The sequence below is a fragment of the Amblyraja radiata genome, chromosome 22 (assembly GCF_010909765.2).
Source record: "Amblyraja radiata isolate CabotCenter1 chromosome 22, sAmbRad1.1.pri, whole genome shotgun sequence".
In the NCBI taxonomy this organism is placed as follows: Eukaryota; Metazoa; Chordata; class Chondrichthyes; order Rajiformes; family Rajidae; genus Amblyraja; species Amblyraja radiata.
The window spans coordinates 20,333,066-20,357,903 of record NC_045977.1 but is presented as its reverse complement, the minus strand read 5'-3'; the positions used below and the strand labels follow the sequence as shown (position 1 = coordinate 20,357,903).

The 24,838-nt window shown below is 45.9% G+C and overlaps 1 protein-coding gene across 1 annotated transcript in view; it reads left to right on the top strand.

Annotated features, from left to right (window-relative positions):
- Positions 1-24,280, top strand: part of fam20c (FAM20C golgi associated secretory pathway kinase) — a 48,551-nt gene extending 24,271 nt beyond the window's left edge. Inside the window, exons 4-10 of the mRNA XM_033040548.1 lie at positions 11,443-11,535; positions 11,626-11,741; positions 12,894-13,074; positions 14,484-14,593; positions 16,298-16,379; positions 21,427-21,486; positions 23,835-24,280. Coding sequence (XP_032896439.1) covers positions 11,443-11,535; positions 11,626-11,741; positions 12,894-13,074; positions 14,484-14,593; positions 16,298-16,379; positions 21,427-21,486; positions 23,835-24,087 — 895 coding nt within the window. The 3' untranslated portion in view covers positions 24,088-24,280. The remainder of the gene's footprint in view (positions 1-11,442; positions 11,536-11,625; positions 11,742-12,893; positions 13,075-14,483; positions 14,594-16,297; positions 16,380-21,426; positions 21,487-23,834) is intronic.
- Positions 24,281-24,838: the final 558 nt, after the last annotated feature.

The following is a 24,838-nucleotide window of genomic DNA, read 5'->3' as shown; positions in this document are numbered from 1 at the left end:
TTGTTCAATATGCTGGGGGAGATATTGACCAGGGCTCATAGTCACGGAGAGATACAGTATGGGATAATATAAATCAAGGGCCTGTTCCAACATTGTATCTCTAACTAAACCTCAATTAATGAAACAATAGGTGGTTGATGGTTGGTCTAAACTTGATGGGCTGTAGAATTGGCTTCTGTAAATTGTAGTGTATAGGATAGTGCTAGTGTATGAGGTGATCGCTGATCAGCAGGGACTCGGTGGGCCGAAGGGCCTGTTTGCACGCTGTATCTCTAAACTAAACATATACTTCTAAACGACATAGTCATCATAAATCGCCAGAGATTCATTATCAACTGTGAGAAGAAAGTTCTACGGTGCATGGTTTTAACTGACCAGTCCCTTGTCTCGTAACTGTGCTGCCTTGTCTGAGAACCAGTGTGAATGGGTGATCGATAGTTGATGTTGCCGAAGGGCTGTATCTCTAAACTAAACTAGCTGTCCTCTTGAGGCAGTGCCTCTTCTAGGTCCCCTTGCTGGTGGCGAGCTCAGTATCTGTGAAGGAGTTTCTGCAGCCTTCTTTGTGCTTGAGCGTTCGAATTACCGAATCAGACCACGATACAGCCAGTCGAGCCGTGAATTTTAGACTTTAGAGATAGTGTGGAAGCAGGCCCTTCGGTGCACCGAGTCCACACCGACCAGCGATCACCCCATACACTAGCATTATCCTACACACTAGGGACGATTTACAATTTTACCGAACCCAATTAATCAACAAACCTGTATGTCCTTGGAAGTTGTCCCTTGTGTATAGGATAGTGCTGGTGTGCGGGGTGATAGTTGGTTAACGTGGACTTGGTGGGCCGAAGGGCCTGTTTCCATGCTGTATCTCTGAACTAAACTAAACTCCAAAGATGTGCGGGTTTGTCGATTGACTTCTTCAAAGTGTAAATTGTCCCTGGTGCATAGGATAGTGCTCGTGCTGGTGTACGGGATGGTCACTGGTAGGTGCGGACTCGTTGGGCCGAAGGGCCTGTTTCTGTGCTGTATCTCTAAAATAAACTAAACTCTAAAGACGAGTGGGTTTGTAGGCTAATGGACTTTTGCAAAGTGTAAATTGTTGTTAGTGTGTGGGATAGTGCTCGTGTACGGGGTGGTCGCTAGTCGGCACGGACTCGGTGTGCCAATGGGCCTCCTGTTTCCGCACTGTATCTCTAAAGTCTAAACTCAGCGGGTCAGGTAGCATCTCTGGAGAAAATGGATAGATGACGTCTCGGGTCGGGCCTGACCTTTCATCAGATTGATGGAGTGAGTTGTGATGGAGTTCAGAAAAGGGGAAACTAAGTGTAGTCTGGGCCTGCAAAGGAAGCACCTGTTCCTCCAGACTCCAAGCGAGCCCGAAAAAAATGTTCACTTCACTTCTCCACTGGCCAGGGGACGGCCGTTGCCGTGGCAACCTGGAGTGTGGCTCAAGGCATTTATAGGAAGGATGTGATGGCATGGAGAGGTTTCCAAGAATGTTGCCTGGGATGCAGATCAACACTAACCAGGAGACACCGTCTGGCCAGCATTGCTTTCTGCCAAACAAGAGACGCTGAGGGGAGATTTACTTTACTTTAGTTTAGAGATACAGCGTGGAAACAGACCCTGCGGCCCACCGGGCCCGCGCCGACCAGCGATAAACCCATACACTAGTTCTATGCTACACACTACGGACAATTTACAATTTATAGAGGCCAGTTAACCCTCCATGCAAGAACAGCCCATCACCTGCAAAAGTGGGGGATGACTGATGCTGTCCTGGCCTGGATGTCTACCCTAGATCTACAACTTTAGGCTGTGCACGGCACACGCAAGAAGAAGAACCTACAAACCTGCACAACATTGGAGTGTTAGAGGAAACCAGAGCACCTGTAGAAAACCCACACCCTCACAGGGAGAACGTACAAACTCCACACAGACAGCACCCATAGTCAGGATCGAACCCTGATCTCTGGCTCTTTAAGGCAGCAACTCTGCTGCTGTGCCAATGTGCCACCCAAATGAATAAAACTCTAAGAGGCCTAGACAAGGTGAGCAGGTCTGACTAATTTACCTAGTCTGAGATAAGGGAGCACAGTTTCAAGACAAGGAGGTGGTAATTTAACGGGTTCGACCCTGACCTCGGGTGCTGGCTGTACGGAGTTTGTACGCTCTCCCTGTGACTGCGTGGTTTTTCTCTGGGTGCTCGGGTTTCCTTCCACATTCCCAAGATGTGCAAGTTTGCAGGATAATAGGCTTCTGTAAATTGTCCCTAGTGTGCGTAGGATAGCGCTAGTGTACAGGGTGATCACTGATTGCCGTGGACTCGGTGGGCTGAAGGGCCTGTTACTAACCTGTATTTGTAAACTAAATTAAAACCAAGGCACATACAACTTTAGTTTATGACTGTCATGTGCGCTGAGGTGATGGAAAAATGTACTTTGCGTGCTGTCTAGTCAATACGATTACAATCAAGCCGTCCACAGCACTGACAGTGAATCTCTGGAGATTTATGACAGCTCGATCGTTTTCAAGTTTGCATTGTTCTTACATAAAGCTAGTACTGATACCATGGGCCGCATGGCCTCAAGTGAAGACATGATCGACGTTTTATATTGCATGGTTTTACATAATAAGAAAATGTAAACATTCAAAAAGTGACACAGCCACTGTGAGTTTTGAATTTGATACAGCTTTTACAACCACACATGTTTTCAATTAGACAACATCTGGTAAAAAAAATTGGATCAGATCCTTCAGATCAGTGCAGGACAAAATACTGCTGTCTGTTTCCAAAAACACGAGAAGCAGGTTCAGGCCTGTTGGTGTGGCTCCACATTTAGGCTCAGCGCTCTTGTTCTAGATTTAGGCCCTGTGCCCTTGTTCTTGATTTAGGCTCAAGGTTTGTGTTCTAGATTTAGGCCCAAGTGCCCGTATTCTAGATTTAGGCCCCATTCCGTAGTTTTAGATTTAGACCCAATGCCCTTGATCCACAATTAGGCCCTGTGCCCGTTCTCCACATTCATGCCCAATACCCGTGTTCTAGATTTAGGCCCAACCCCTTGATCCGTATTCAGACCCAATATGCTTGTTCTAGATTTAGGCCCAGTGCCATCGCTCCATATTTAAGCCCAAAGATCTTGATCTCGATTTAAACCCAGAGCCCTTGCTCCACATTTAGGCCTCCCCAAAAATCCAAAAAACAAAGGTGTTGATCATCCACTTCATGAAGCAGGGTTGAGTTCACATACCGACAGAAGGAAATGCATATACCGGTAGACAAAGAAAAAGACACAAAGCGCTGCAGTTCCTCAGCGGGTCAGGCAGCATCTCTGGAGAACAACGATAGGTGACGTTTCAGGTTGGGACCCTTCTTGAGACTCTCGTATGCTAAGTATAAATATATATCCCCAACTTCCCAACCAACCTCATTGTGCCTCTTGCACTTTTCCTTTTGCTGCAGCTGCAGCACCATATCCTGCACTGTGTTTGTTCTCTATGTTGCATGTTGTAGTCATGCGCAGTATGATCTGCCTGGATACCACGTAAAACAACATTTTTCACTGTGTCTCGGTACAGGTGACAGTAGTCAACCAATAACAATAAACACAAACCCAAACTCTCTGTTCATAAGTTCTCGGGAGTAGAATTAGGCCATTCAGCCCATCAGATCTATTCCACCATTCAATCATGGCTGATCTATCTTTCCCACTCAAGTCCTAGCCTGCCCAAACTCCCCTTATAGCTCAGGCCCTCGAGTCCTGGCAACTTCCTCGTAAAACCGTCCCTGCACTCTTTCTAGCTTTTGGGTGTAAATGAATGGATGGCCAAGGTGCCACTGGAAGACAAACCAACATTTCAATTACAATCAGCTATGCAAGATGCTAATCCCCTTGATTGAAGGCACAATTTACTGAGCCAAGGTGTTTATGGGGAGTTCCAAGCAGCTTAACAATGTACCATTTGATTTTCATAAAACCTTTCAGGATACCAGGCATTTTGCATAATTTAATTGAATTTCTGTGAATGAACGCCTATTATCCTGCATAAGACAATCTGAAGGCCCCATTTATCAAGCAGCGTGGCTTAATTAAAGTGCTGCAAATTTGTCATAAAGATAACACTTTAGTGACGACACACTTTCTCTTTTTCTAATGCATCAACGTTTATATTCGTATATTGTTTTCTGCAAAGTTTGATTAAAATAGCATTTTTTATCCACTGAAGAGTTGGCAGCTACACTCAAAAGCCCAATAATCCAGCGCTCTGGGCACTGCAGATGCCGGTTTACAAAAAAAGGCGCAAAGTGCTGGAGTAACTCAGCGGATCAGGCAGTATCTCAGGAGAACATGGATAGGTGACATTTCGGGTCAGGGCACTTCTACAGACTGATCATTTCTGCTCCTATGTCTTATCTAAAAGCCTCTTAAAAGTCACGATGTCACGGCCTTTAAATGGCACAGGCGTTAAAAAGTGCTGAGATGAACGAGAAAGGTCCTGTGGGTGAAAATAACTGTGGTTGTACTTTGTAACGAGTGTGAGGAACCTTGGGAACATGAGGACAGACTATTCCAGTGTTATCAGCTGTTATCAACACAAACAGTTTGACTTCAATTTCCCAATCATGCCCTCCTGCTTAAAAACAAGAGCCAGCGAAAAACTGCCCAGTGGCAGACACAAAGTGTCACCGATAGAGTCATACAGCGTGGAGAAAAAAGTGTCGGAGAGAGATTAGCTGTCTGACCGAATGGTGCCAGAACAACAATATTCCTCTCAACATCAGGACCACTGTGGAGCTTATTGTTGACCTTACAGTGATAAAGTCATAGAGTCATACAGCGGAGTCATACTTCGGCCCAACTTGCCCATGCCGACCGACATGCTCCATCTACACCAGTGCCCGTTTGGCCCATATCCAACTAAACCTGTCCTATCCATGTACCTGTTTAAATGTGTCTTAAACGTTACAAATGTACCAGCCTTAACTACTTCCTCTGGCAGCTCATTCCATGCACCCACCACCCTGTGTGTAAATAAGTTACCCCTCGGGTTCCTATTAAATCTTTCCACATCACCTTAATCCTACGTCCTCTGGTTCTTGATTGCCCAACTCTGGGCAGGAGATTCTGTGCATTTATCCGATCTATTCCTCTCATGATTTTGTACACACACTCACATACAAACACGTGCAATAACACACAAGAACGCACATGCACACACACACACACACACATGCACACACACACACACACACACACACACACACACACACACACACACACACACACACACACACACACACACACACACACACACACACACACACACACACACACACACACACTTAAGATAGACACAAGGTGCTGGAGTAACTCAGTGGGTCAGGCAGCATCTCTGGAGAAAAAGGATAGGTGATGTTTCCGGTCGGGACCCTTCTTCAGAACTGACTCAAAAAGTCACCAATCTTTTTTCTCCAGAGATGTTGCCTGACCCTCTGAGTTACTCCAGTACTTTGTGTCTATCTTTGGAATATCCCAGCATCTGCAGTTCCTTTTTACGCACATGTTTGGTTACACATAGATAAGGACAGACACACATAAATACACACACAAACATGCTTATATACAGATTTGCACAGATATACACAGTGCATTCAGAAAGTATTCAGACCCTTTCACTTTTTCCACATTTTGCTATGTTACAACCTTATTCTAAAATGGATTAAATTCTTTTTTTTTTATCATCAATCTACACACAATACCTCATAATATAAAAGCAAAAACAGGTGTTTAGAAAATTTTGCAAAGTAATTGAAAATAAATAACTGAAATATCACATTTACATAAGTATTCAGACCCTTTGCTGTGACTCTCACAATTGGGGGTTTGGTGCATCCTGTTTCCATTGATTAACCTTGAGATGTTTCTACAACTTGATTGGAGTCCGCAAGTGGTAAATTAAATTGATTGGACATGATTTGGAAAGACACACACCTGTCTATATAAGGTCCCGCATTTGACAGTGCATGTCAAAACAAAAACCAAGCCATGAAGACGAGGAAATTGTCCATAGACCTCCGAGACAGGATTGTGTCGAGACACAGATCTAGGGAAGGGTATAAAAAATGTCTGCAGCATTGCAGCTCCTGAAGAGCACAGTGGCCTCCGTCATTCTTAAATGGAAGAATTTTGAAACCACCAGGACTCTTCATAGAGCTGGTCGCCCGGCCAAACTGAGCAATCGGGGGAGAAGGGCCTTGGTCACCCAATGGTCACTGACAGAGCTCCAGAGTTCCTCTGTGGAGATGGGAGAAACTTCCAGAAGGACAACTATATCTGCAGCACTCCACCAATCAGGCCTTTATGGTAGAGTGGCCAGACGGAAGCCACTCCTCAGTAAAAGGCACATGACAGCCCGCTTGGAGTTTGCCAAAAGGCACCTAAACAGGATTCTCTGGTCTGATGAAACCAAGATTGAACTCTTTGGCCTGAATGCCAAGCATCACGTCTGGAGGAAACCAGGCACCGCTCATTACCTGGCCAATACTATACCTACAGTGAAGCATGGTGGTGGCAGCATCATGCTGTGGGGATGTTTTTCAGCGGCAGGAACTGGGAGACTAGTCAGGATTGAGGGAAAGATGAACGGAGCAAAGTACGGAGAGATCCTTGATGCAAACCTGCTCCAGAGCGTTCTGGACCACAGACTGGGGCAGACGTTCACCTTCCAACAGGACAACGACCCAAAGCACACAGCCAAGACAACGCAGGAGCGGCTTCGTGACAAGTCTGTGAATGTCCTTGAGTGACCCGATTGAACATCTCTGGAGGGGCCTGAAAATAGCTGTGCATCGATGCTCCCCATCCAACCTGACAGAGCTTGAGAGGATCTGCAGAGAAGAATGGAAGAAATTACCCAAATACAGATGTGCCAAGCCTGTAGCATCATATCCAAGAAGACTTGAGGATGTAATCGCTGGCAAAGGTGCCTGAACAAAGTACTGAGTAAAGGGTCTGAATACTTATGTAAATGTGATATTTCAGTTATTTATTTTTAATAACTTTGCTAAAATTTCTAAACATCTGTTTTTGCTTTTATATTATGGGGTATTGTGTGTAGATTGATGACTAAAAAAATGAATTTAATCCATTTTAGAATAAGACTGTAATGTAACAAAATGTGGAAACGGTGAAGGGGTCTGAATACTTTCTGAATGCACTGTAGATACATAGAAACATAGAGGAGGAGGCTAATCGGCCCTTCGAGCTAGCACCACCATTCATTGTGATCATGGCTGATCGGCCCAAATCAATAACCCGTACCTGCGTTCTCCCCATATCCCTTGATTCCATTAGCCCCTAGAGCTCTATCTAACTCTCTCTTAAATCCATCCAGTGATTTGGCCTCCATTGCCCTCTGTGGCAGAGAATTCCGCAAATTCACAACTCTCTGGGTGAAAAAGTTTTTTCTCAGTCTTAAATGGCCTCCCCTTTATTCTAAGACTGTGGCCCCTGGTTCTGGACTCGCCCAACATTGGGAACATTTTTCCATACGTACATAAACATACTCGGTCGTACTTAGACACAGGCACACACATTCACAGATGTACTTATACATACATGCATTTACACACAGACTCATTCACATAGAGACACACGGATGGTCATATGTCATTACAAACGTATACACATTCACACGCACAGACTTGGACATACACACATACAGAGATGCATGTGTATACACACACAAGAAGATACACATGTATTTGTTGCTGGGTCTCAACCCAAAACATTGACAGATGCTGCTTGACCCACTCTTCCCCCAGCTGGGTGTTTTATGCACTCTCTCTCTCTCTCTCTCTCACAGACACAGACACTCACACACAAACAACTTACTCACACTCACACTCATTCACACAGACACACAGTCACTCATACATAACCACACTCATACATGCATAGAAACAGATGCATAGGCATGAAGCGACTACACCATACACACAGCCACTTCCAGCTCTGAGGGTCTTGTGAACAAAGGTACACAAAATTGCTGGCAAAGGTGCCTGAACAACTCCCACACTCCTTTGTTCCTCCAGCAATTTTGTGTACCTTCGATATTCCAGCATCTGCAGTTCCCTTTTGAACAACGGTCTTGTGAACAAGGCGGACTGACCCGGTACAATATACTCAGTCAGACTGCTCACCTTCTCCCCTCTTCCCCAGGACCACCCCCTTGTCTGACTCAACAGCACCGCCTGGTGGCTAGCCGATTCCCCCGGAGACGGGCAGATCTCATTATAACCACACTGACCCCAAATCCTGGCTTGGTTGAAATCTGCACAGTCAGCACATTCCTGCCTGGTGTCTCTAACCACCCACACAGAACATTCGCAGGCAGTTGCTAGATTGTAGCTTCTAAAGTCATTTCAGCCTCCTATTCCAATTTAAGAAAGGAAACCTTGCATTTACAGCACATCCTTCAGTGTCTCAGCCTGCCCTGAAGACCTTCACAGCGGCACAGTAGCACAGCAGTTGAGCTGCTGCCGAGTTCGATCCTGACCTCGGGTGCTGTCTGTATGGAGTTTGCACATTTTCCCCGTGACTGGGTGGGTTTTCTCTGGGTGCTCCGGTTTCCTCCCACACTCCAAAGATATGCAGGTTTGAAAGTTAATTAGCTTAGGTATAAATTGTAAATCGTCCCCTATGTGTGGGATAGTGCTAGCACATGCGGTGATCGCTGGTCGAATCGGACTCGGTGGGCCGAAAGACCTGTCTCTAAAGTCTAAAGCTCACAGGTACTTTCTACTGTATTTACTGTTATAACGTTGCAGCCAGTTTGTGAAAAGCAAGCTTACACAAGTGCCACTGTGGGTGCCGCTAGGTTAGTGATATTGATTAAGGGGTGAATATTGATCGGACAAAGGGTCAATAAAGTCAACAATCAACTCCTTGGTCTTGCCAATGCTTGGAGCAAGAATATTATTCTGGCACCATTGAATCAGACACTCAATCTTTCTCCTACAGGCAACTGAACCATCCTCCCAACCACTAGATGGCAGTCCTGAGCTACTATCTACCTCATTGGAGACCCTTGGACTATCTTTGATCGGTCTTTACTGGACTTTATCTTGCACGTTCATGTTATTCTCTTTATCATATATATCTGCACACTGTGGATGGCTCAATTGTAATCATGTATTACCTTTCCGCTGGCTGGTTATCACGCAACAAAAGCTTTTCACTGTACCTCGGTACACGTGACAATAAACTAAACATGCATTCTTTTCTTCCACAAATATATTCAAAACAAAAACTCTTCCAACATGCTCAGCGGCTATACATACATTAATTAGCAGTGTATTTGATAGTGTTCACTAAAACCACCATTATACCCGGCACCCTTGCCACTCATCTGCCCCCCTGGAGTGATATCCCTTTCCCTGTTTGAGGGGCATCTCCACCGCACTCTGCCCCCAATGTCCAGCAGTGGAAGGACCTTAGACTGTGTTCCTACCCCACAAAGCCTTGGCATTGGCTGCACTAAGCTTCAGTGCGTCCCTCAGCACGTACTGCTGCAGTCTGGAGCAGGCCAGTCGGCAACATTCCCTGATGGACATCGCGCTCTGCTGGGAGATCAATGAGGTTCGGGCCGACCAATGAGCGTTTTTCACTGAGTTGTTGACCTTCCAGCCAGCACCAGATGCCCATCTCTGAACTTGACCCTGCGAACAGCCCGTAAATCGTCTCTTACGGAGCTGTTCAGGACAAACCGTGACAAGGACCCTTGCATCATTCTCCAGACTCTCTTCGTAAATCTGCATTCTGACACATCATTACTGGTTATTCATCCAAGTAGTATCAGCGGGAGAAATCCCTCCGCTCTTTGTCTGAGAAGCATGTAGACAGAGCCTTGGGTTTAGGTAGAGGTCTAGGCTTATTATTGTAACGTGCACCTGGGTACAGTGAAAGGCATGCGATCAGATCAGATAATACTATAAGAAAAGCTTTGTTTTGTTTGCTAGCCAATTAGATCAGATAATATATATAAAGCCAAACAAATCAAACTCAAGCACAATAGATAGTGCAATGATGTTGTTTATCTATTCTGCATGGTCTTATTTTCTCTCTTGTAATATCTGATATGATCATGTATGGTTTGTTTGCACTCATATGTGGAATGATCTACCGAGATAACAAAGCAAAGGTTTTGTTTTTAGTTTTAGTGTGGAAACAGGCCCTTTGGCCCACTGAGTCTGTGCCGACCAACGATCGCCACACACTAGCACTATCCTACACACACTAGGGGCAATTTACAATTTTACCAACTCAATTAGCCTACAATCCTGTACGTTTTTGGGGTGTGGGAGGAAACCGCAGGTCCTGGAGGAAACCCCGCGCGGGCACAGGGAGAACGTACAAACTCCGTACAGACAGCGCCCATCGTCAGGATTGAACCCAGGTCTTTGACGCTGTGAGGCAGCAGCTCTACCTCTTGTACCTCATGCCGCTTTGTACATGCACCTGCCAAGTGTCTTTTAAACGCTATTATAGCACCTGTCTCAGATGACCAAGATGGTAGGTTGATAAACCAGCATTAATTGCCACTAATGTGTAGGTGATTGGCTGAATCTGAGAATTAAGGATAACGTGAGGAAAATAACAAAAGTGGGATTATTGTCAGATTCTTTTAAATGGTTGATGGTCGAACAACCTTAGAGTCATACAAAGACATGTGAGTTGCAAGCGAATTGGCTTCTGTAAATTCTAAATTGTCCCTGGTGTGTAGGATAGTACTAGTGTACGGGGTGATGACTGGTCGGCATGGGGGGGCACTGTATCTCCAAAGTAAGGTGTAAAGGCCAGAATTACTATGTTTTTTTTGTTTGGAGTTCACATCACAGTCGGTATCAATGATGTTGGAGATGGCCGAGAGTTTCAAATTCAGCACGGACATTAGAAACATAGACATAGAAACAAAGAAAATAGGTGCAGGAGGAGGCCATTCGGCCCTTCGAGCCAGTACCGCCATTCATTGTGATCATGGCTGATCATCCCCCATCAATAACCCGTGCCTGCCTTCTCCCCTTATCCCTTGACTCCACTAGCCCCTAGAGCTCTATCTAACTCTCTCTTAAATCCATCCATTGACTTGGCCTCCACTGCCCTCTGTGGCAGGGAATTCCATAAATTCACAACTCTCTGGGTGAAAAATTAATAGTGGGCCGAAGGGCCTGCTCCTGTGCTATATCGTTCTACGTGTAGAAAGGAACTGCAGACGCTGGTTTATACCAAAGATAGACACATAGTGCTGGAGTAACTCAGCTGGTGAGGCAGCATCTCTAGAGAAAAGGTATGGGTGACATTTTGGGTTGGGACCCTTCTTCTGTACTATGCTCCATGTAACAGCCAGGCCAGACTTGTTTAACCACCATGTCTTTTCCAGACAAACCAGGGAGCAGGAAACTCCGCCAGACTTCTTCTACTTCTCCGACTATGAGCGGCACAACTCGGAGATTGCTGCCTTCCACTTGGACAGGTAAGGCCATTGGGCAAGGCGAGGAGGAGAGTTCCTGTTTCCTACATTTGACCTGACCATTCACCAACGGGGAACTCTTTCTCTTCCAAGGATCCTGGATTTCCGACGGGTGCCCCCAGTGGCCGGAAGACTGGTCAACATGACAAGGGAGATCCGTGACGTCACGCACGACAAGAAGCTCTGGAGGACCTTCTTCATCTCTCCAGGTGGGCCAATGGGTTTGGTGAGGAAGCCCCTCCAATCTCACCACCTCCACCCCCCTCCGCTCCTGCCCTGTGCCCTGTAAACAGTCCTGCTCCACCATCATGGCAGTGGGCATTGTTAGTGCCAAGTGAGGGCAAGGAAATTAGACCTGTTTAGACATACAACGCAGACAGGACCACCAACTCCACGCCGACCACCGACTCCACGCCGACCACCGATAACAGTTCTATGTTATCCCACTTTCTTATCCACTCCCTACACATTAGGGGCAATTTAGAGGCCCTCTGAGTCCATGCTGACCAGCGATCACCCATGCACTCTAGTTCCATCAAACTCACTAGTGACAATTTACAGAAGCCAATTATCCTACAAACCACATCTTTGGGATGTGGGAGGAAACCAGAGCACCCGGAGGAAACCCACACGGAGACCAGTGGACTTTGGTTCTTGGTGACCACAAGATTCTGCTGATCAAAATGTTGGAATAGCTCAGGCAGCATCTCAGGAGAACATGGATAGGTGATATTTCGGGTTGGGACCCTTCTTTAGTCCGACCCGAAACGTCACCTATCCATGTTCTCCAGGGATGCTGCCTGAGTCGCCCAGTTACTCCAGCATTTTGTGTCTTTCCTTGGTAAACCCGCTGTGTCTCTAAATCCAAAACAAAAACTCAAGCTTTGGCTCCACGACCTATCTTTAGACTTTAGACTATGGAGATACAGCACGGAAACAGGCCCTTCGGCCCACCATGTCCATGCCGACCAGCGATCACCGCATACACTAACCTACGAACACTAGGAACAATTTTACATCTTACCAACCTAGAAACCTGCACATCTTTGGAGTGTTGGAGGAAACTGGGGCCCCCGGAGTAAACCAACGAGGTCACAGGGAGAACATACAACATGGCACTGTGGGGCAACAACTCAACCACTGCCCCACCATGCCACCATGGTATCATCCCCCATACTATTTGCCAAACCCAGTGATGTGTACCCCCCCAACTCAACACACACACAAATGTTCATTCATGCCAAGCGTTCTGATCACCCAGCTGACTGTCACCTTTTCTCTGTCTCTCTCCTCCTCCCTCCGTCCCCTCCCCCTCTCCCCCTCACCCTCTCCCTACCCCTTCCCCTCCTCTCCCCGAGCAGCCAACAACATTTGCTTCTACGGGGAGTGCTCGTACTACTGTTCCACCGAGCACGCGCTGTGCGGGAAGCCAGACCAGATCGAGGGCTCGCTGGCCGCCTTCCTCCCGGACCTGGCCCTGGCCAGGCGGAAAACATGGAGGAACCCCTGGCGACGTTCCTACCACAAGCGCAAGCGAGCAGAGTAAGTCTGGGGGTTGGGGATACCTTGTGTTCACTCTGGGCATCTTCCAAAGGGGTTAAACTGGGAGACACGATCGTCGTACCCACCATCAAGGCACCAACGAGCGGTCACAGTGGCGCAGCGGTAGAGTTGCTGCCTTACAGTGAATGCAGCGCAGGAGACCCGGGTTCGTTCCCGACTACGGGTGTTTTCTTTACGGAGTTTGTACGCTCTCCCCGGGACCTGCGTGGGTTTTCTCCGAGATCTTCGGTTTTCCTTCCACACTCCAAAGACGTGCAGGTTTGTAGGTTAATTGGCTTGGTAAATGTAAAAATTGTCCCTAGATGGGTGTAGGATAGTGTTAATGTGCGGGGATCGCTGGTCGGCGCGGACCCGGTGGGCGAAAGGGCCTGTTACCGCGCTCTAAACTAAACATGAACAAGCCTGGAATGGAGGGGAATAGGCCAGGGATAGACCTGCAGATTAGTCTTATTCGTCATTGCAGTCAGCTCGGACATCATTCAGTGATTCAATGGTTTGAGTTTGGGTTTAGTTTATTGTCACGTGTACCGAGGTACAATGATAAACTTTTATAGTGTGCTATCCAGTCAGCGGAAAGACTATGCGTGATTACAATAGAGCTATTCACAGTGTATAGATACAGGAAAAAGGGAATAACGTGAATAATGTTTAATGCAAAATAAAGTCCGATCAACGATAGTCCAAGGGTCTCCAGTGAGGTAGATAGTAGCTCAGGACCGCTCTCAAGTTGTTGGTCGGATGGTTCAGTTGCCTGATGACAGCTGGGAAGGAACTGTGTATTTTCTGATGGGAGAGAGGAGAAGAGGGAGTGATCAGGGTGAGACGGGTCCTTGATTATGCTGGTGGCCTTGCCGAGGCAGCGTGAAGTGTAGATGGAGTTCATGGAAATGAGGTTGGTTTGTGCGAGGAATTTATTCCGACTTTATTGGAAATTATCTTGCATTAAATGTTATTCCCTTTATCCTGGTTCTATACATTGGAAAAGTTGATTGTAATTGTGTATATGTTTTCACTGACTGCAGGAATTTTTTTTTTTACTGTACCTTGTAACACTTTAGACTTTAGACATACAGTGCATAAACAGGCCCTTCGGCCCACCGAGTCCACACGGACCTGTGATCACCCCGTACAATAACACTACCCTACACACTGGGAACAATTTACAATTCAGAGAAGCCAATTAACAGACAAACCTGTATGTCTTTGGAACGTGGAAGGATACCGCAGCTCCTGGATGAAACCCACGTGTTCACAGGGAGGACGTACAAACTCCGTACAGACAGCAACTGAGGTCAGGATTGAACCCGGGTCTCTGGCGCTGTGAGGCAGCAACTCTACCGTGGTGTCACTGGCCGTGGTGTTGAAGGGTTTCTGTTCCCTCTGTGCAGGTGGGAGGTGGACCCTGACTACTGTGAGGAGGTGAAGCAGACGGCTCCGTACAACTCCGGCACACGGCTCCTCGACCTCATCGACATGACTGTCTTTGACTTCCTCATGGGTAAGAACAGCTCTCCGTCTCGTGGGGGGTGGTACAGCAGGGGAACTGGCCTTTCGGCCCACCTCCTCAGCTCATAAGTCATAGGAGCAGAATTAGGCCATTCGGCCCATCGAGTCTACTCCCACCATTCAATCCTTAAACTTTACGACTTTAGAGATACAGCATGGCATAAGGCCCTTTGGCCCACCAAGTTCGTGCTGACCAGCGATCACCCTTGTACACTAGCACTATCCTACACAGTAGGGACAATTTACAATTTTTACTCAGCCAATTGTCCTGACGAACCCGTACATCTTTGGAGTGTGGGAGGAAACCAGATCACCCGGGGAAAACATAAACAGTCACAGGCAGAACGTACAAATTCCGTACAGACCGCACACGTACTGACCACACTGTGAGGCAGCTGCTTTACCATTGCCCCGCTGTGCTGCTTCAAAGGCTGATCTATCTTTCCCTCTCAATCCCATTTTCCCATCTTCTCCCCATAACCTTTGGCACTCTTACTAATCAAGAATCAAGAAGCATCCTCTCCACATCCACTCTATCCGGGCTTTTCATTATTTGGTACGTTTCAGTGAGGTCCCCCCACTCATCCTTCTAAACTCCAGCAGGCCCAGAGCCGCCAAACACTCATAACCTGTACATGAACCAAATCTTCTCTGGGCACCTTGTGAGATGGTATTCCAGCTTGGTTGGCAACGGGTACCAGCCGGGCAGGAGAGGCCAGGACTAATCACCCGCCCAGACTGAATTAGCTGAGAGTCCACAGCCAGTATAGCCAGGAGGAGTGTGGACGGGCCGAATGTTTGTTTTCCAGATCCCGCATACCGGCTGCTTTACAAACAAACAGAAACTTTGAGGATCTGTTTGCTCCCCCTTTTTCCGGCTCACACCTCCATAGTTTTTGGCAGATGCGGGGAATTGGACGGACATTTGAATGACAACTTTTAAAAGACATTTGGACAGGTACGCAGATAGGAACGGCTTAGAGGGACACAAACCGCTGGAGGTACTCCAGCACTTTCTGTCCTTTTGTGTAAACCAGCATCTGCAGTTCCTTGTGTAGGTAAGAACCGAAGATGCTGGTTTACACCGAAGATAAACACAAAGTGCTGGAGTAACTCAGCGGGTCAGGCAGCAACTCTGGAGAAAAGGAATAGGTGATGTTTCGGGTGGAGACCTTTCGGGTGGACTGCCTTGTTTAGAGTCATACGGTCGTACAGCGTGGAAACAGGCCCTTCGGCCCAACTTACCCATGCCAACCAACATGTCCCATCTGCACTAGTACCACCTGCCTGCATTTGGCCCATATCCCTCTAAACCTATCCCATTCATGTACCTGTCGAAATGTTTCTTAAACGTTGAGGCAGTACCTGCCTCAACTGCCTCTTCCGACAGCTCGTTCCATATACTTACCACCCGAAAAAAGTTGCTGCTCAGGTCCCTATTAAATCTTTTTCCCCCACAATGTTTCTTCAAGGTTTAGAGGAATTTTGAGTTTTGAGTTTGAGTTTGAGTTGAGTTTATTGACACGTGTACCGAGGTGCAGTGAAAAGCTTTTGTTGAGTTCTAACCAGTCAGTGGGAAGACCGAGGTGCCATATCCAAACACTCACCATCCACGCACACACACACACACACGACCATGAGTGGGTGGAGGGAGAGGACATCGTCACTGACTGGTTCCCTGCTGCCTCCTCTGCAGGTAACATGGACCGGCACCATTACGAAACCTTTGAAAAGTTTGGAAACGATTCGTTTATTATTCATCTGGACAACGGAAGAGGGTAAGGAGTGAGAATATGACCTTTATGACACAGTATATATGTACTGGCTCCCGATTGGAAGCGTAAGAGAGCCTGTGTTTGTATATGTGTGAGTGCATGTGCGAGCGTGTATGTGCGGGCGTGTATGTGTGTTTGTGTGTGTATATGTTGTACGTGCTTATGTTGATATGTGTGTGTACTATCTGCGTTGGAAGTGCAAGAGAATGTGTGTGCATCCATGCATGTGTGGATATGTGCATGAGTGTTGTATGTGCATGTGCACGTGTGTATGTGTGTGTTGTGCATGCATGTGTGTGTTGTGCGTGCATATGTGCATATGTGTGTGGGTCGATGTGCATGTATTTACGTGTTTGTGTGCGTTTGTCTGTTCGTGTGCATATGTGCGTTTTGTATGTGTTCAAGCATGTGTATGATGTGTGTGAATATATCTGAACATGTAGTTTGTGTGGCTGTGTCTTCCTAAGTGTAAACAAACATGTAAACACGTGTGTTTATCTGATTATGTCGCTGTGGGTCCACATATGTGTTGATATAATTTATTTTTGTCATATGGATCAAGATACGGTGAAAAGTGTTTGTGTTTAGTTAAATCAGATCTTACTATGCATAAGTACAACCGAGCCATAGACAAGGACAACAGATGGGGCAAGAGCCAGTGTGCAGAATAAACTTTGTAGCATTGTAGTGTAACAGTTCAAGAGAAAAGGTCCAAAGTCCACAATGAGGTAGGTTGGAAGATCAGGACAACACCCTCACTTATGGGAGGACCATTCAGTAGTCTGATAACAAAGTGGAAGAAGCTGTTCCTGAGTCTGGTGGTACGTGCTTTCAAGTTTCTGTATCTTCTTCCAGACGGGAGAAGAGAGAATGGCCAGGGTGAGAAAGACTGATTATGTTGGCTGCTTTATCGTGATAGTGTGGTGTATGTTGATTTGATGGTGGGATGAGGAAGGGCCCCGACATTGTCGCCCATCTATGTTCTCCAGAGATGCTGCCTGAACCTGCTGAGTTACTCCAGCACTTTGTGTCGCTTTGGTGGCTTGTCCGGTCTGTGTGATGGACTGCGAGATCCACAACTCCGGCGGAGTTTAGTTTAGTTTAGAGATACAGCGCGGAAACAGGCCCTTCAGCCCACTGAGTCTTTGCCGACCAGCGATCACCCCCTACTGTACACTAGCACAATCCAACACACGAGGGACAATTTACAATAGTAATGAAGCCAATTAACCTGCACATCTTTGGAATGTGGGAGGAAACTGGAGCACCTGGGGAAAACCTATGGGGCTGCAGGGAGAACGTGCAAACTCCGTACAGTCAGCACCCATGGTCAGGATCTAACCCAGGCCTCTGGTGCTGTAAGGCAGCAACTCTACCACTGCACCACTGTGTCGCCCTTGTTAAAGCTATTCCCCGACCAAGCTGTGTGTGATTGTTTGGCTGTAAACACACATGTATAATCGTGCATGAACATACATTGGGATGTAGTTTCTTTGTTGTCTCTTGAAAAATATATCACCCAAACTATTATGAGTTAACAACAGAAAGCAGACATTTTACACTGAATAACAAAGTCACAATTCAATGAGATGACACAATCCACAATCTGCCTTCTGACTCACTGCACTGACTCACTGCACTAACCCACTTCTCCTTCAAGACAGTACCAAGCCCTTACAAACCCAGAGGTGTCATCATCGGTAAAATTATAGCACGGCTTAACTGTTTACAAAAGAACACAATGTGCTGAGGTAACTCAGCGGGTCAGGCAGCATCACTGGAGGATATGGATCGGTGATGTTTCAGGTCTTTGATTCCACCCTCTCCCTTGAGCCTCACATCCGCCATGTCATTAAAACCTCCTTCTTTCATCTCCGCAACATCGCCAAATTCAGACCCTCTCTCACACCTCCCGCTGCTGAAAGACTCATCCATGCCTTCATCTCCTCGCGACTGGACTACTGCAACTCACTTCTCCTTGGCATCAGCTCCACCTACATCAACCGACTCCAACTGGTCCAGAACGCAGCCGCCCGACTCATCACCCACACCAAATCCTGGCATCGCATCGACTCCAGTCCTCAAACAACTTCACTGGCTTCCCATCTCCCACCGGATGAACTACAAAATCCTGATCCTCACCTATAAAGCCCTCCACCATCTGGCCCCCCCATATCTCACTGACCTCCTCTCCCCCTACCAACCCTCACGGTCCCTCAGATCCACATCAGCCGGTCTCCTCTCCATCCACAAGTCCAACCTCCGCAGTTTTGGGGACAGAGCCTTCTCCAGGGCAGCTCCCAGGCTCTGGAACTCCCTCCCCCAACTGATCCGCAATTCCGTGTCCCTCACCATCTTCCAGTCCCGCCTCAAGACCCATCTCTTCACCTCTGCCTATCCTTAGCCCCACGTCCCCCTCCCTTTTTCATCTGTGCATTAATTGCCTCATATTGTGTTTTGTATTGAATTCTGTCTTTACTTTGTGTACTAGTCATGTCTCTACTATTTATTTCATTCCCCTTACATGTTTTTCCTCTACCTGCTAAATTTTTGTAAGGTGTCCTTGAGACTCTTGAAAGGCGGCCATAAATAAAATTTATTATTATTATTATTAAGACTCTTCTTCAGACTCAGCGGGTCAGGCAGCATCTCCAGGAACAAGGATGGATGACATTTCGGGTCAAGACCCTGAGAATAAAGAAGGGTCCTGATCTGAAATGTCACCTACCCACACGGAAACAGGGAATTGCAGATGCTAATGAGTACCCCAGAAGGGCACAACGTGCCGGAATAACTCAACGGGTCAGACAACATCTCTGGAAGATATGGATAGGTGACGTTTCAAACTCTCTCCGTCAGTCTGAAGAAGTGTCCCGACCCGAAATGTCACCTATCCATGTTCTACAGAGATGCTGCTGAACCTGCTGAGTTACTCCAGCACTTTGTGTTCCTTTGTGCAAACCAGCAACTGCAGTTCCTTGTTTCTATATTTTAACTGTTTACAATATGCAATTATATAATTAAATAATTATAAAGATAAGTGCAGTTGTAAATGCAACCTGACGTAGTGTAAATTCACTCGGGCTTTTAGGGAAACCGTTGGCAAAAATGTTCACGAGAAAATGTAATTAATATTTCTGAAGTGCCGGCGTTGATTGCAGCAATTCACCACTTCTAGACTGTCTCACACATCTCGTCTATAATTGTGGCAGTAGCATCATTCCTCCTCATTTGTGTGAACCTGTTATTTTCTCTCATTCACCATCTTCTTAATGCCACGTGTTTGCAATGAGGTTTACAAATAAACCTTGATATAAGCGATTAATAAGTAGTTTGTGTTTAGTTTATTGTCACGTGTACTGAGGTACAGTGAAAAGCTTTTGTTGCGTGCCTTGCCGAGGCAGCGTGAAGTGTAGATGGAGTCAGTGGAAGGGAGGTTGGTTTGTGTGATGGTCTGGGCTACATCCAAAATTCTCTGCAATTTCTTGCGATCTTGGATGGAGCTGTTCCCAAACCCTGTTGTGACGCATCCCGATAAAATGCTCTCTACGGCACATCTGTAGAAGATAAATGTTATCTACAGTGCATACAATTGATAAGTAGAACAGATACTGTTACACATGGCATTTACACAGCACTAGATATAGGGAACTCGGTGATAAGGACTCCTGTATCACTAACTACGTATATATTGAGACATCAAGATATCAGATATCGAGCTCAGATATAGAAATATCAGATAGTAAGAACTCAGTGATGAGAACTTAAATAGTATAGAACTTCTTTTTTTAAAGTTTAGTTTAGAGATACAGTGCGGAATCAGGCCCTTTAGCCCACCGAGTCCATGCCGCCCTGCAATCACCCCATACATAAGGCCATACTTCCTACACACTAAGGACAATTTACAGAAGCCAAGGAACCTACGATCCCGCACGCCTTTAGAATGAGGGAGGAAACCAGAGCACCCCTCAGAAAACCCACATGGTCACAGGGAGAATGTACAAACTCCATACAGACAGCACCTGCTGTCACAATTGAACCCGGGTCTCTGGTGCTGTAAGGCAGCAACTCCACCACTGTGCCACCCAATATTTTTATATTATACCTTCTATATACCTTCATTTCCTTCGTGTCTTCACAGTAGATATCGATTACTAGGTGGTGCTGAGATAGAGTTTCATAACGGATCCCGTTGAATGATGGAGCTGTTTTTTCGAAGGACTAAATGGCTCATCCCTGCGACTATATTTCTATGAAGGTTTGCAAATTCCCGGCCAAGTGTGGCGTCTGTGGGCTAGTTCACTGTTGAAGCAAATCCCATATCAGGCATCTCCAAGCTAAACTCGAGTCGGCACATTGGCGCAGTGGGTAGAGTTGCTGCCTTACAGCACCAGAGACCCGTCTAGATGGGGTTTGTACGTTCATCCTGAGGCCATGTGTGTTTCCTCCAGGTGCTCCGGTTTCCTCCCACATCAAAAAGACGTTAATTGGCGTTTGCAACATTATAAAATTGTCCTTAGGACAGTGCGCGTGTGATCGCTGGTTGGCACGGACCTGGTGGGCTGAAGGACCTGTTCCTTCACTGTATCTCTAAAGCCCAAAGTCTAAACAGCAGTATCAGATACATCAATGTAGCAAGGTTATACCAGGTGGTTTATTCACTCACTCAGCCTGTACTTGTCAGTGTGTTTGCGAGTGCTGATAAAAATCATTGTTTGAAATTCTTATCCAAATGGTTTGGACTTGGTCACTGTTTACCCCAGACCAAGGCTGCAAAACTAGATCAAAGGTGAATGCATTCTGAACCAGGTCCTGCCAGGTCTTGTTCATTAACCAGGAGTTGGCTGCACTATTGACTGGTGGGGGGAAGACATTTGCTGGAAATTCTCCTCAAGTCAGTCAGGAAAAGCAGCACGTCCAAGAATGAGGTTGGATGGGGAGAGGTAAGATTGTTTCTAGACCCATGTGTAAGACACAGTACTCTTGCTTGCTACCTGCAACCATGAAAGGTTCTTCCTAACATCTTTTCTTTGCTTTGCCCCGTCCACAGGTTTGGTAAACATTCTCATGATGAGCTTTCCATTCTGATGCCACTAAGTCAGTGTTGTCGGTGAGTACCGAGGGTGTGAGTGTTTTCCCATTGCATCAAAATAGGAGCCATTCGGCCCACTGAATCACTACTAGCCCTCCCGTGCAAAGACATCAATGTCAACCCATTGCCCTACAATCGGTTCTCTTGTGTGTACCCACTAGCAACCTACACTGATTCCCCCAGTGCCAGCACAGCAGAGCCGTGCAAAGCGTGGAGTTATTTAGCACCCACAACCCAGAGGACAAATCTTACGATGTTTCACATAATATCAATGTGATCCCCACGAGGAGATACCTGGGGCACCACAGTGGCACTGCTGGTAGAGCTGCTGCCTCACGGCGCCAGAGACCTCGGTTCAATCCTGACCTCACATCCACTCGGGGCAATGTACAGAGGGCCAATTAACCTACAAACCCACTTGTCTTAGGGACGTGGGAGGAAACCGGAGCACCCGGATGGTGTGTCCGGTCGAGGAGCCGGTTTAGGTTTGTGTGCACAGTGGGAGGTGTGAGATGGGACATAGAACAGGAACAGACCCTTCAGCCGACAGTGATGATTGCTGGTGTTATATGTCAACGTATAAACAATTACATCGATTTAAAGCGATTTAAACTCTGGACTAGTAATGGAGTGTGATCAGAACACATTAAGAAGGGTGAAGAAAAGAGCTTAGTTTTTTAGTTTAGTTTAATTTAGTTTAGAGATACAGCATGGAAACAATCCCTATAGCCCATTGAGTCCACGCCAACCGTTCATCACCTGTTCACACTAGTTCTATGTTATCCCACTTGCTCATCCACTCCCTTCACACTAGGGCCATTTTTACAGAGGCCAATTAACCTACAAACCCGCACGTCTTTAGGATGTGGGAGGAGGCCGGAGCACCCAGAAGAAATCTACGCAGTAATGGGAAGAACGTGCAAACTCCACATAGACGGCACCCAAGGTCGGGATCGAACTCTAGTGCTGTAAGGCAGCAACTCTATCAGCTGTTCCCATCACCAATTGGAAATACAGTCTCCTTAAACAAAAGAGCAGAGTTTTTTAGAACATAGAATATGGTACATATAACATAGTACATAGAACATGGAAATGGAACATAGAACATAGAACACAGCACATAGAACATGGAACATGGAACATACCACATAGAACATGGAACATAGTACATACAACTTGGAACAGAGAACAAATAATGTAGAACAGAACATAGAACATGGAACATGGATCAGTACAGCACAAGAACTGGCCCTTCAGCCCACAATATGTATGCTGAACATGATCATGAACTAAACTAAACTAATCTCCTCTGCCTGCACGTGATTCACACATTCACTGCCAAAGCACTAAACGTTATTCCCTTTATCCTGTATCCGTACACTATGGTGGGCCTGACTGTAATCAGGTATAGTCTTTTCCTTGACGGGATAGCATGCAACAAAAAGCTTTGCACTGTGCCTTGGTACACATGACAACAAGACCAATAAACTAACCCATAAACTAGACTAAGCTAAAACACCTCTTCCATGCCAAGCGTTCAGAGAGGTGAACGATCTTGTATTTCTGCTGATTCTATTCTAGGGGCGGCACAGTAGCACAGTGATAGAGCTGCTGCCTCACAGGCACCAGAGACCCGGGATTGATCCTGGCCATGGACGCTGTCTGAACGGAGTTTGTACGTTCTCCCTGTGATCGCATGGGTTTCCTCTGGGCACTCTGGTTTCCTTCCACACTCCAAAGATGTACATGTTTGTAGGTTAATTGGCTTCGGTAAAAAATTGCAAATTGTCCCTAGTGTGTAGGATAGTGCCAGTGTACAGAGTGATCGCTGGTCGTCGCGGACTCGGTGCGCCAAAGGGCCTGTTTCCGTGCTGTATCTCTAAAGTCTTAACGTAAAGTAAAATATAGCTCCCTCATTGATAGGGAGGGGAGGGGAGGGCACAACTCTTCACAGCCAAATAGTGCTTTACCGAATAGTTAAAGGCCTGGATAGAGTGGATGCGGAGAGGATGTTTCCACTAGTGGGAGAGTCTAGGACCAGAGGGCACAGCCTCAGAATAAAAGAACATACCTTTAGAAAAGAGTTGAGGAAGAATTTATTTAGTCAGAGGGTGCTGAATCTGTGGAATTCATTGCCACAAATGGCTGTGGCAGCCAAGTCAATGGATATGTTTAAGGTGGAGATGGATAGATTCTTGATAGGTACAAGTGTCTGGGATTTTGGGGGAGAAGGCCGGAGAATAGGAATGAGAGGGAAAGATAGATCAGTCATGGCGGAGGAGACTTGATGGGCCGAATGGCCTAATTCTGCTCCAACAACGTATGAATATGAGCTAACACTCTCGCCCTTTTGCCACCCTGTACAGAATCAAGCAATCAACCTACTTCCGTCTGCAGTTGCTGGCAAAAGAAGAATACAAGCTGAGCGAGTTAATGGCGGAATCTCTGTTCAACGACAAGCTCTCCCCCATTCTCATCGACGCCCACTTAAAAGCAATGGACAGGAGAGTGAGGATCGTTCTAAAGACAGTCAGTGACTGTGTGGAGAAAGACGGTCACGGCAGCGTGGTGGCAAACGATGTGGACTTCAAAACCAATTTTGCCTCCGCCGACAGGTAGTCGAGGAACACGACACCCTCTCTCCCTTTTTTTACTCCTCCAAGTGAGATTTGGGAGTCTTGCAGAGACTGGTGACCCAAGTTACTTTTTTTGAATTCAGTGAATTCAGAACAGAGATGTAATTGTTTCCAAATATGTAAAGTAGAGAATCCGTCACAGATTATTATAATTAAAAAGTTTCTAAGTTAAGGCACTTATTTGCTTTTTATTCTCACTATCCTAAGATGTGAATATTGAACAGTTGTGCAATCCTCAAAACCGAAGAAGCAAAAGACTTAAAAATATATAAATCTTTAAATATATATAGATATGTATACATATACATGTGTATATATATGTATGTATATATGTATGTATATATATATACATATACATGTGTATATATATGTATGTATATATTTATGTATATATATATATATACATGTATGTATATATATATATATATATATATATATATATATATATATATATGTATATATATATGTATGTGTATATGTATATGTATATGTGTATATATATATGTATGTGTATATGTATGTATGTATATATATATATATGTATGTATGTGTGTGTATATATATATATGTATGTATATGTATGTATGTGTGTGTATATATATATATGTATGTATATATATGTATGTGTATATATATATGTATGTATATATATATGTATATAAATAAATGATTAGAAGGATTCTTGCGAAAACTTCAATGTCAGCTGCATTGGTTCAAGCAAACTGACCTGACCC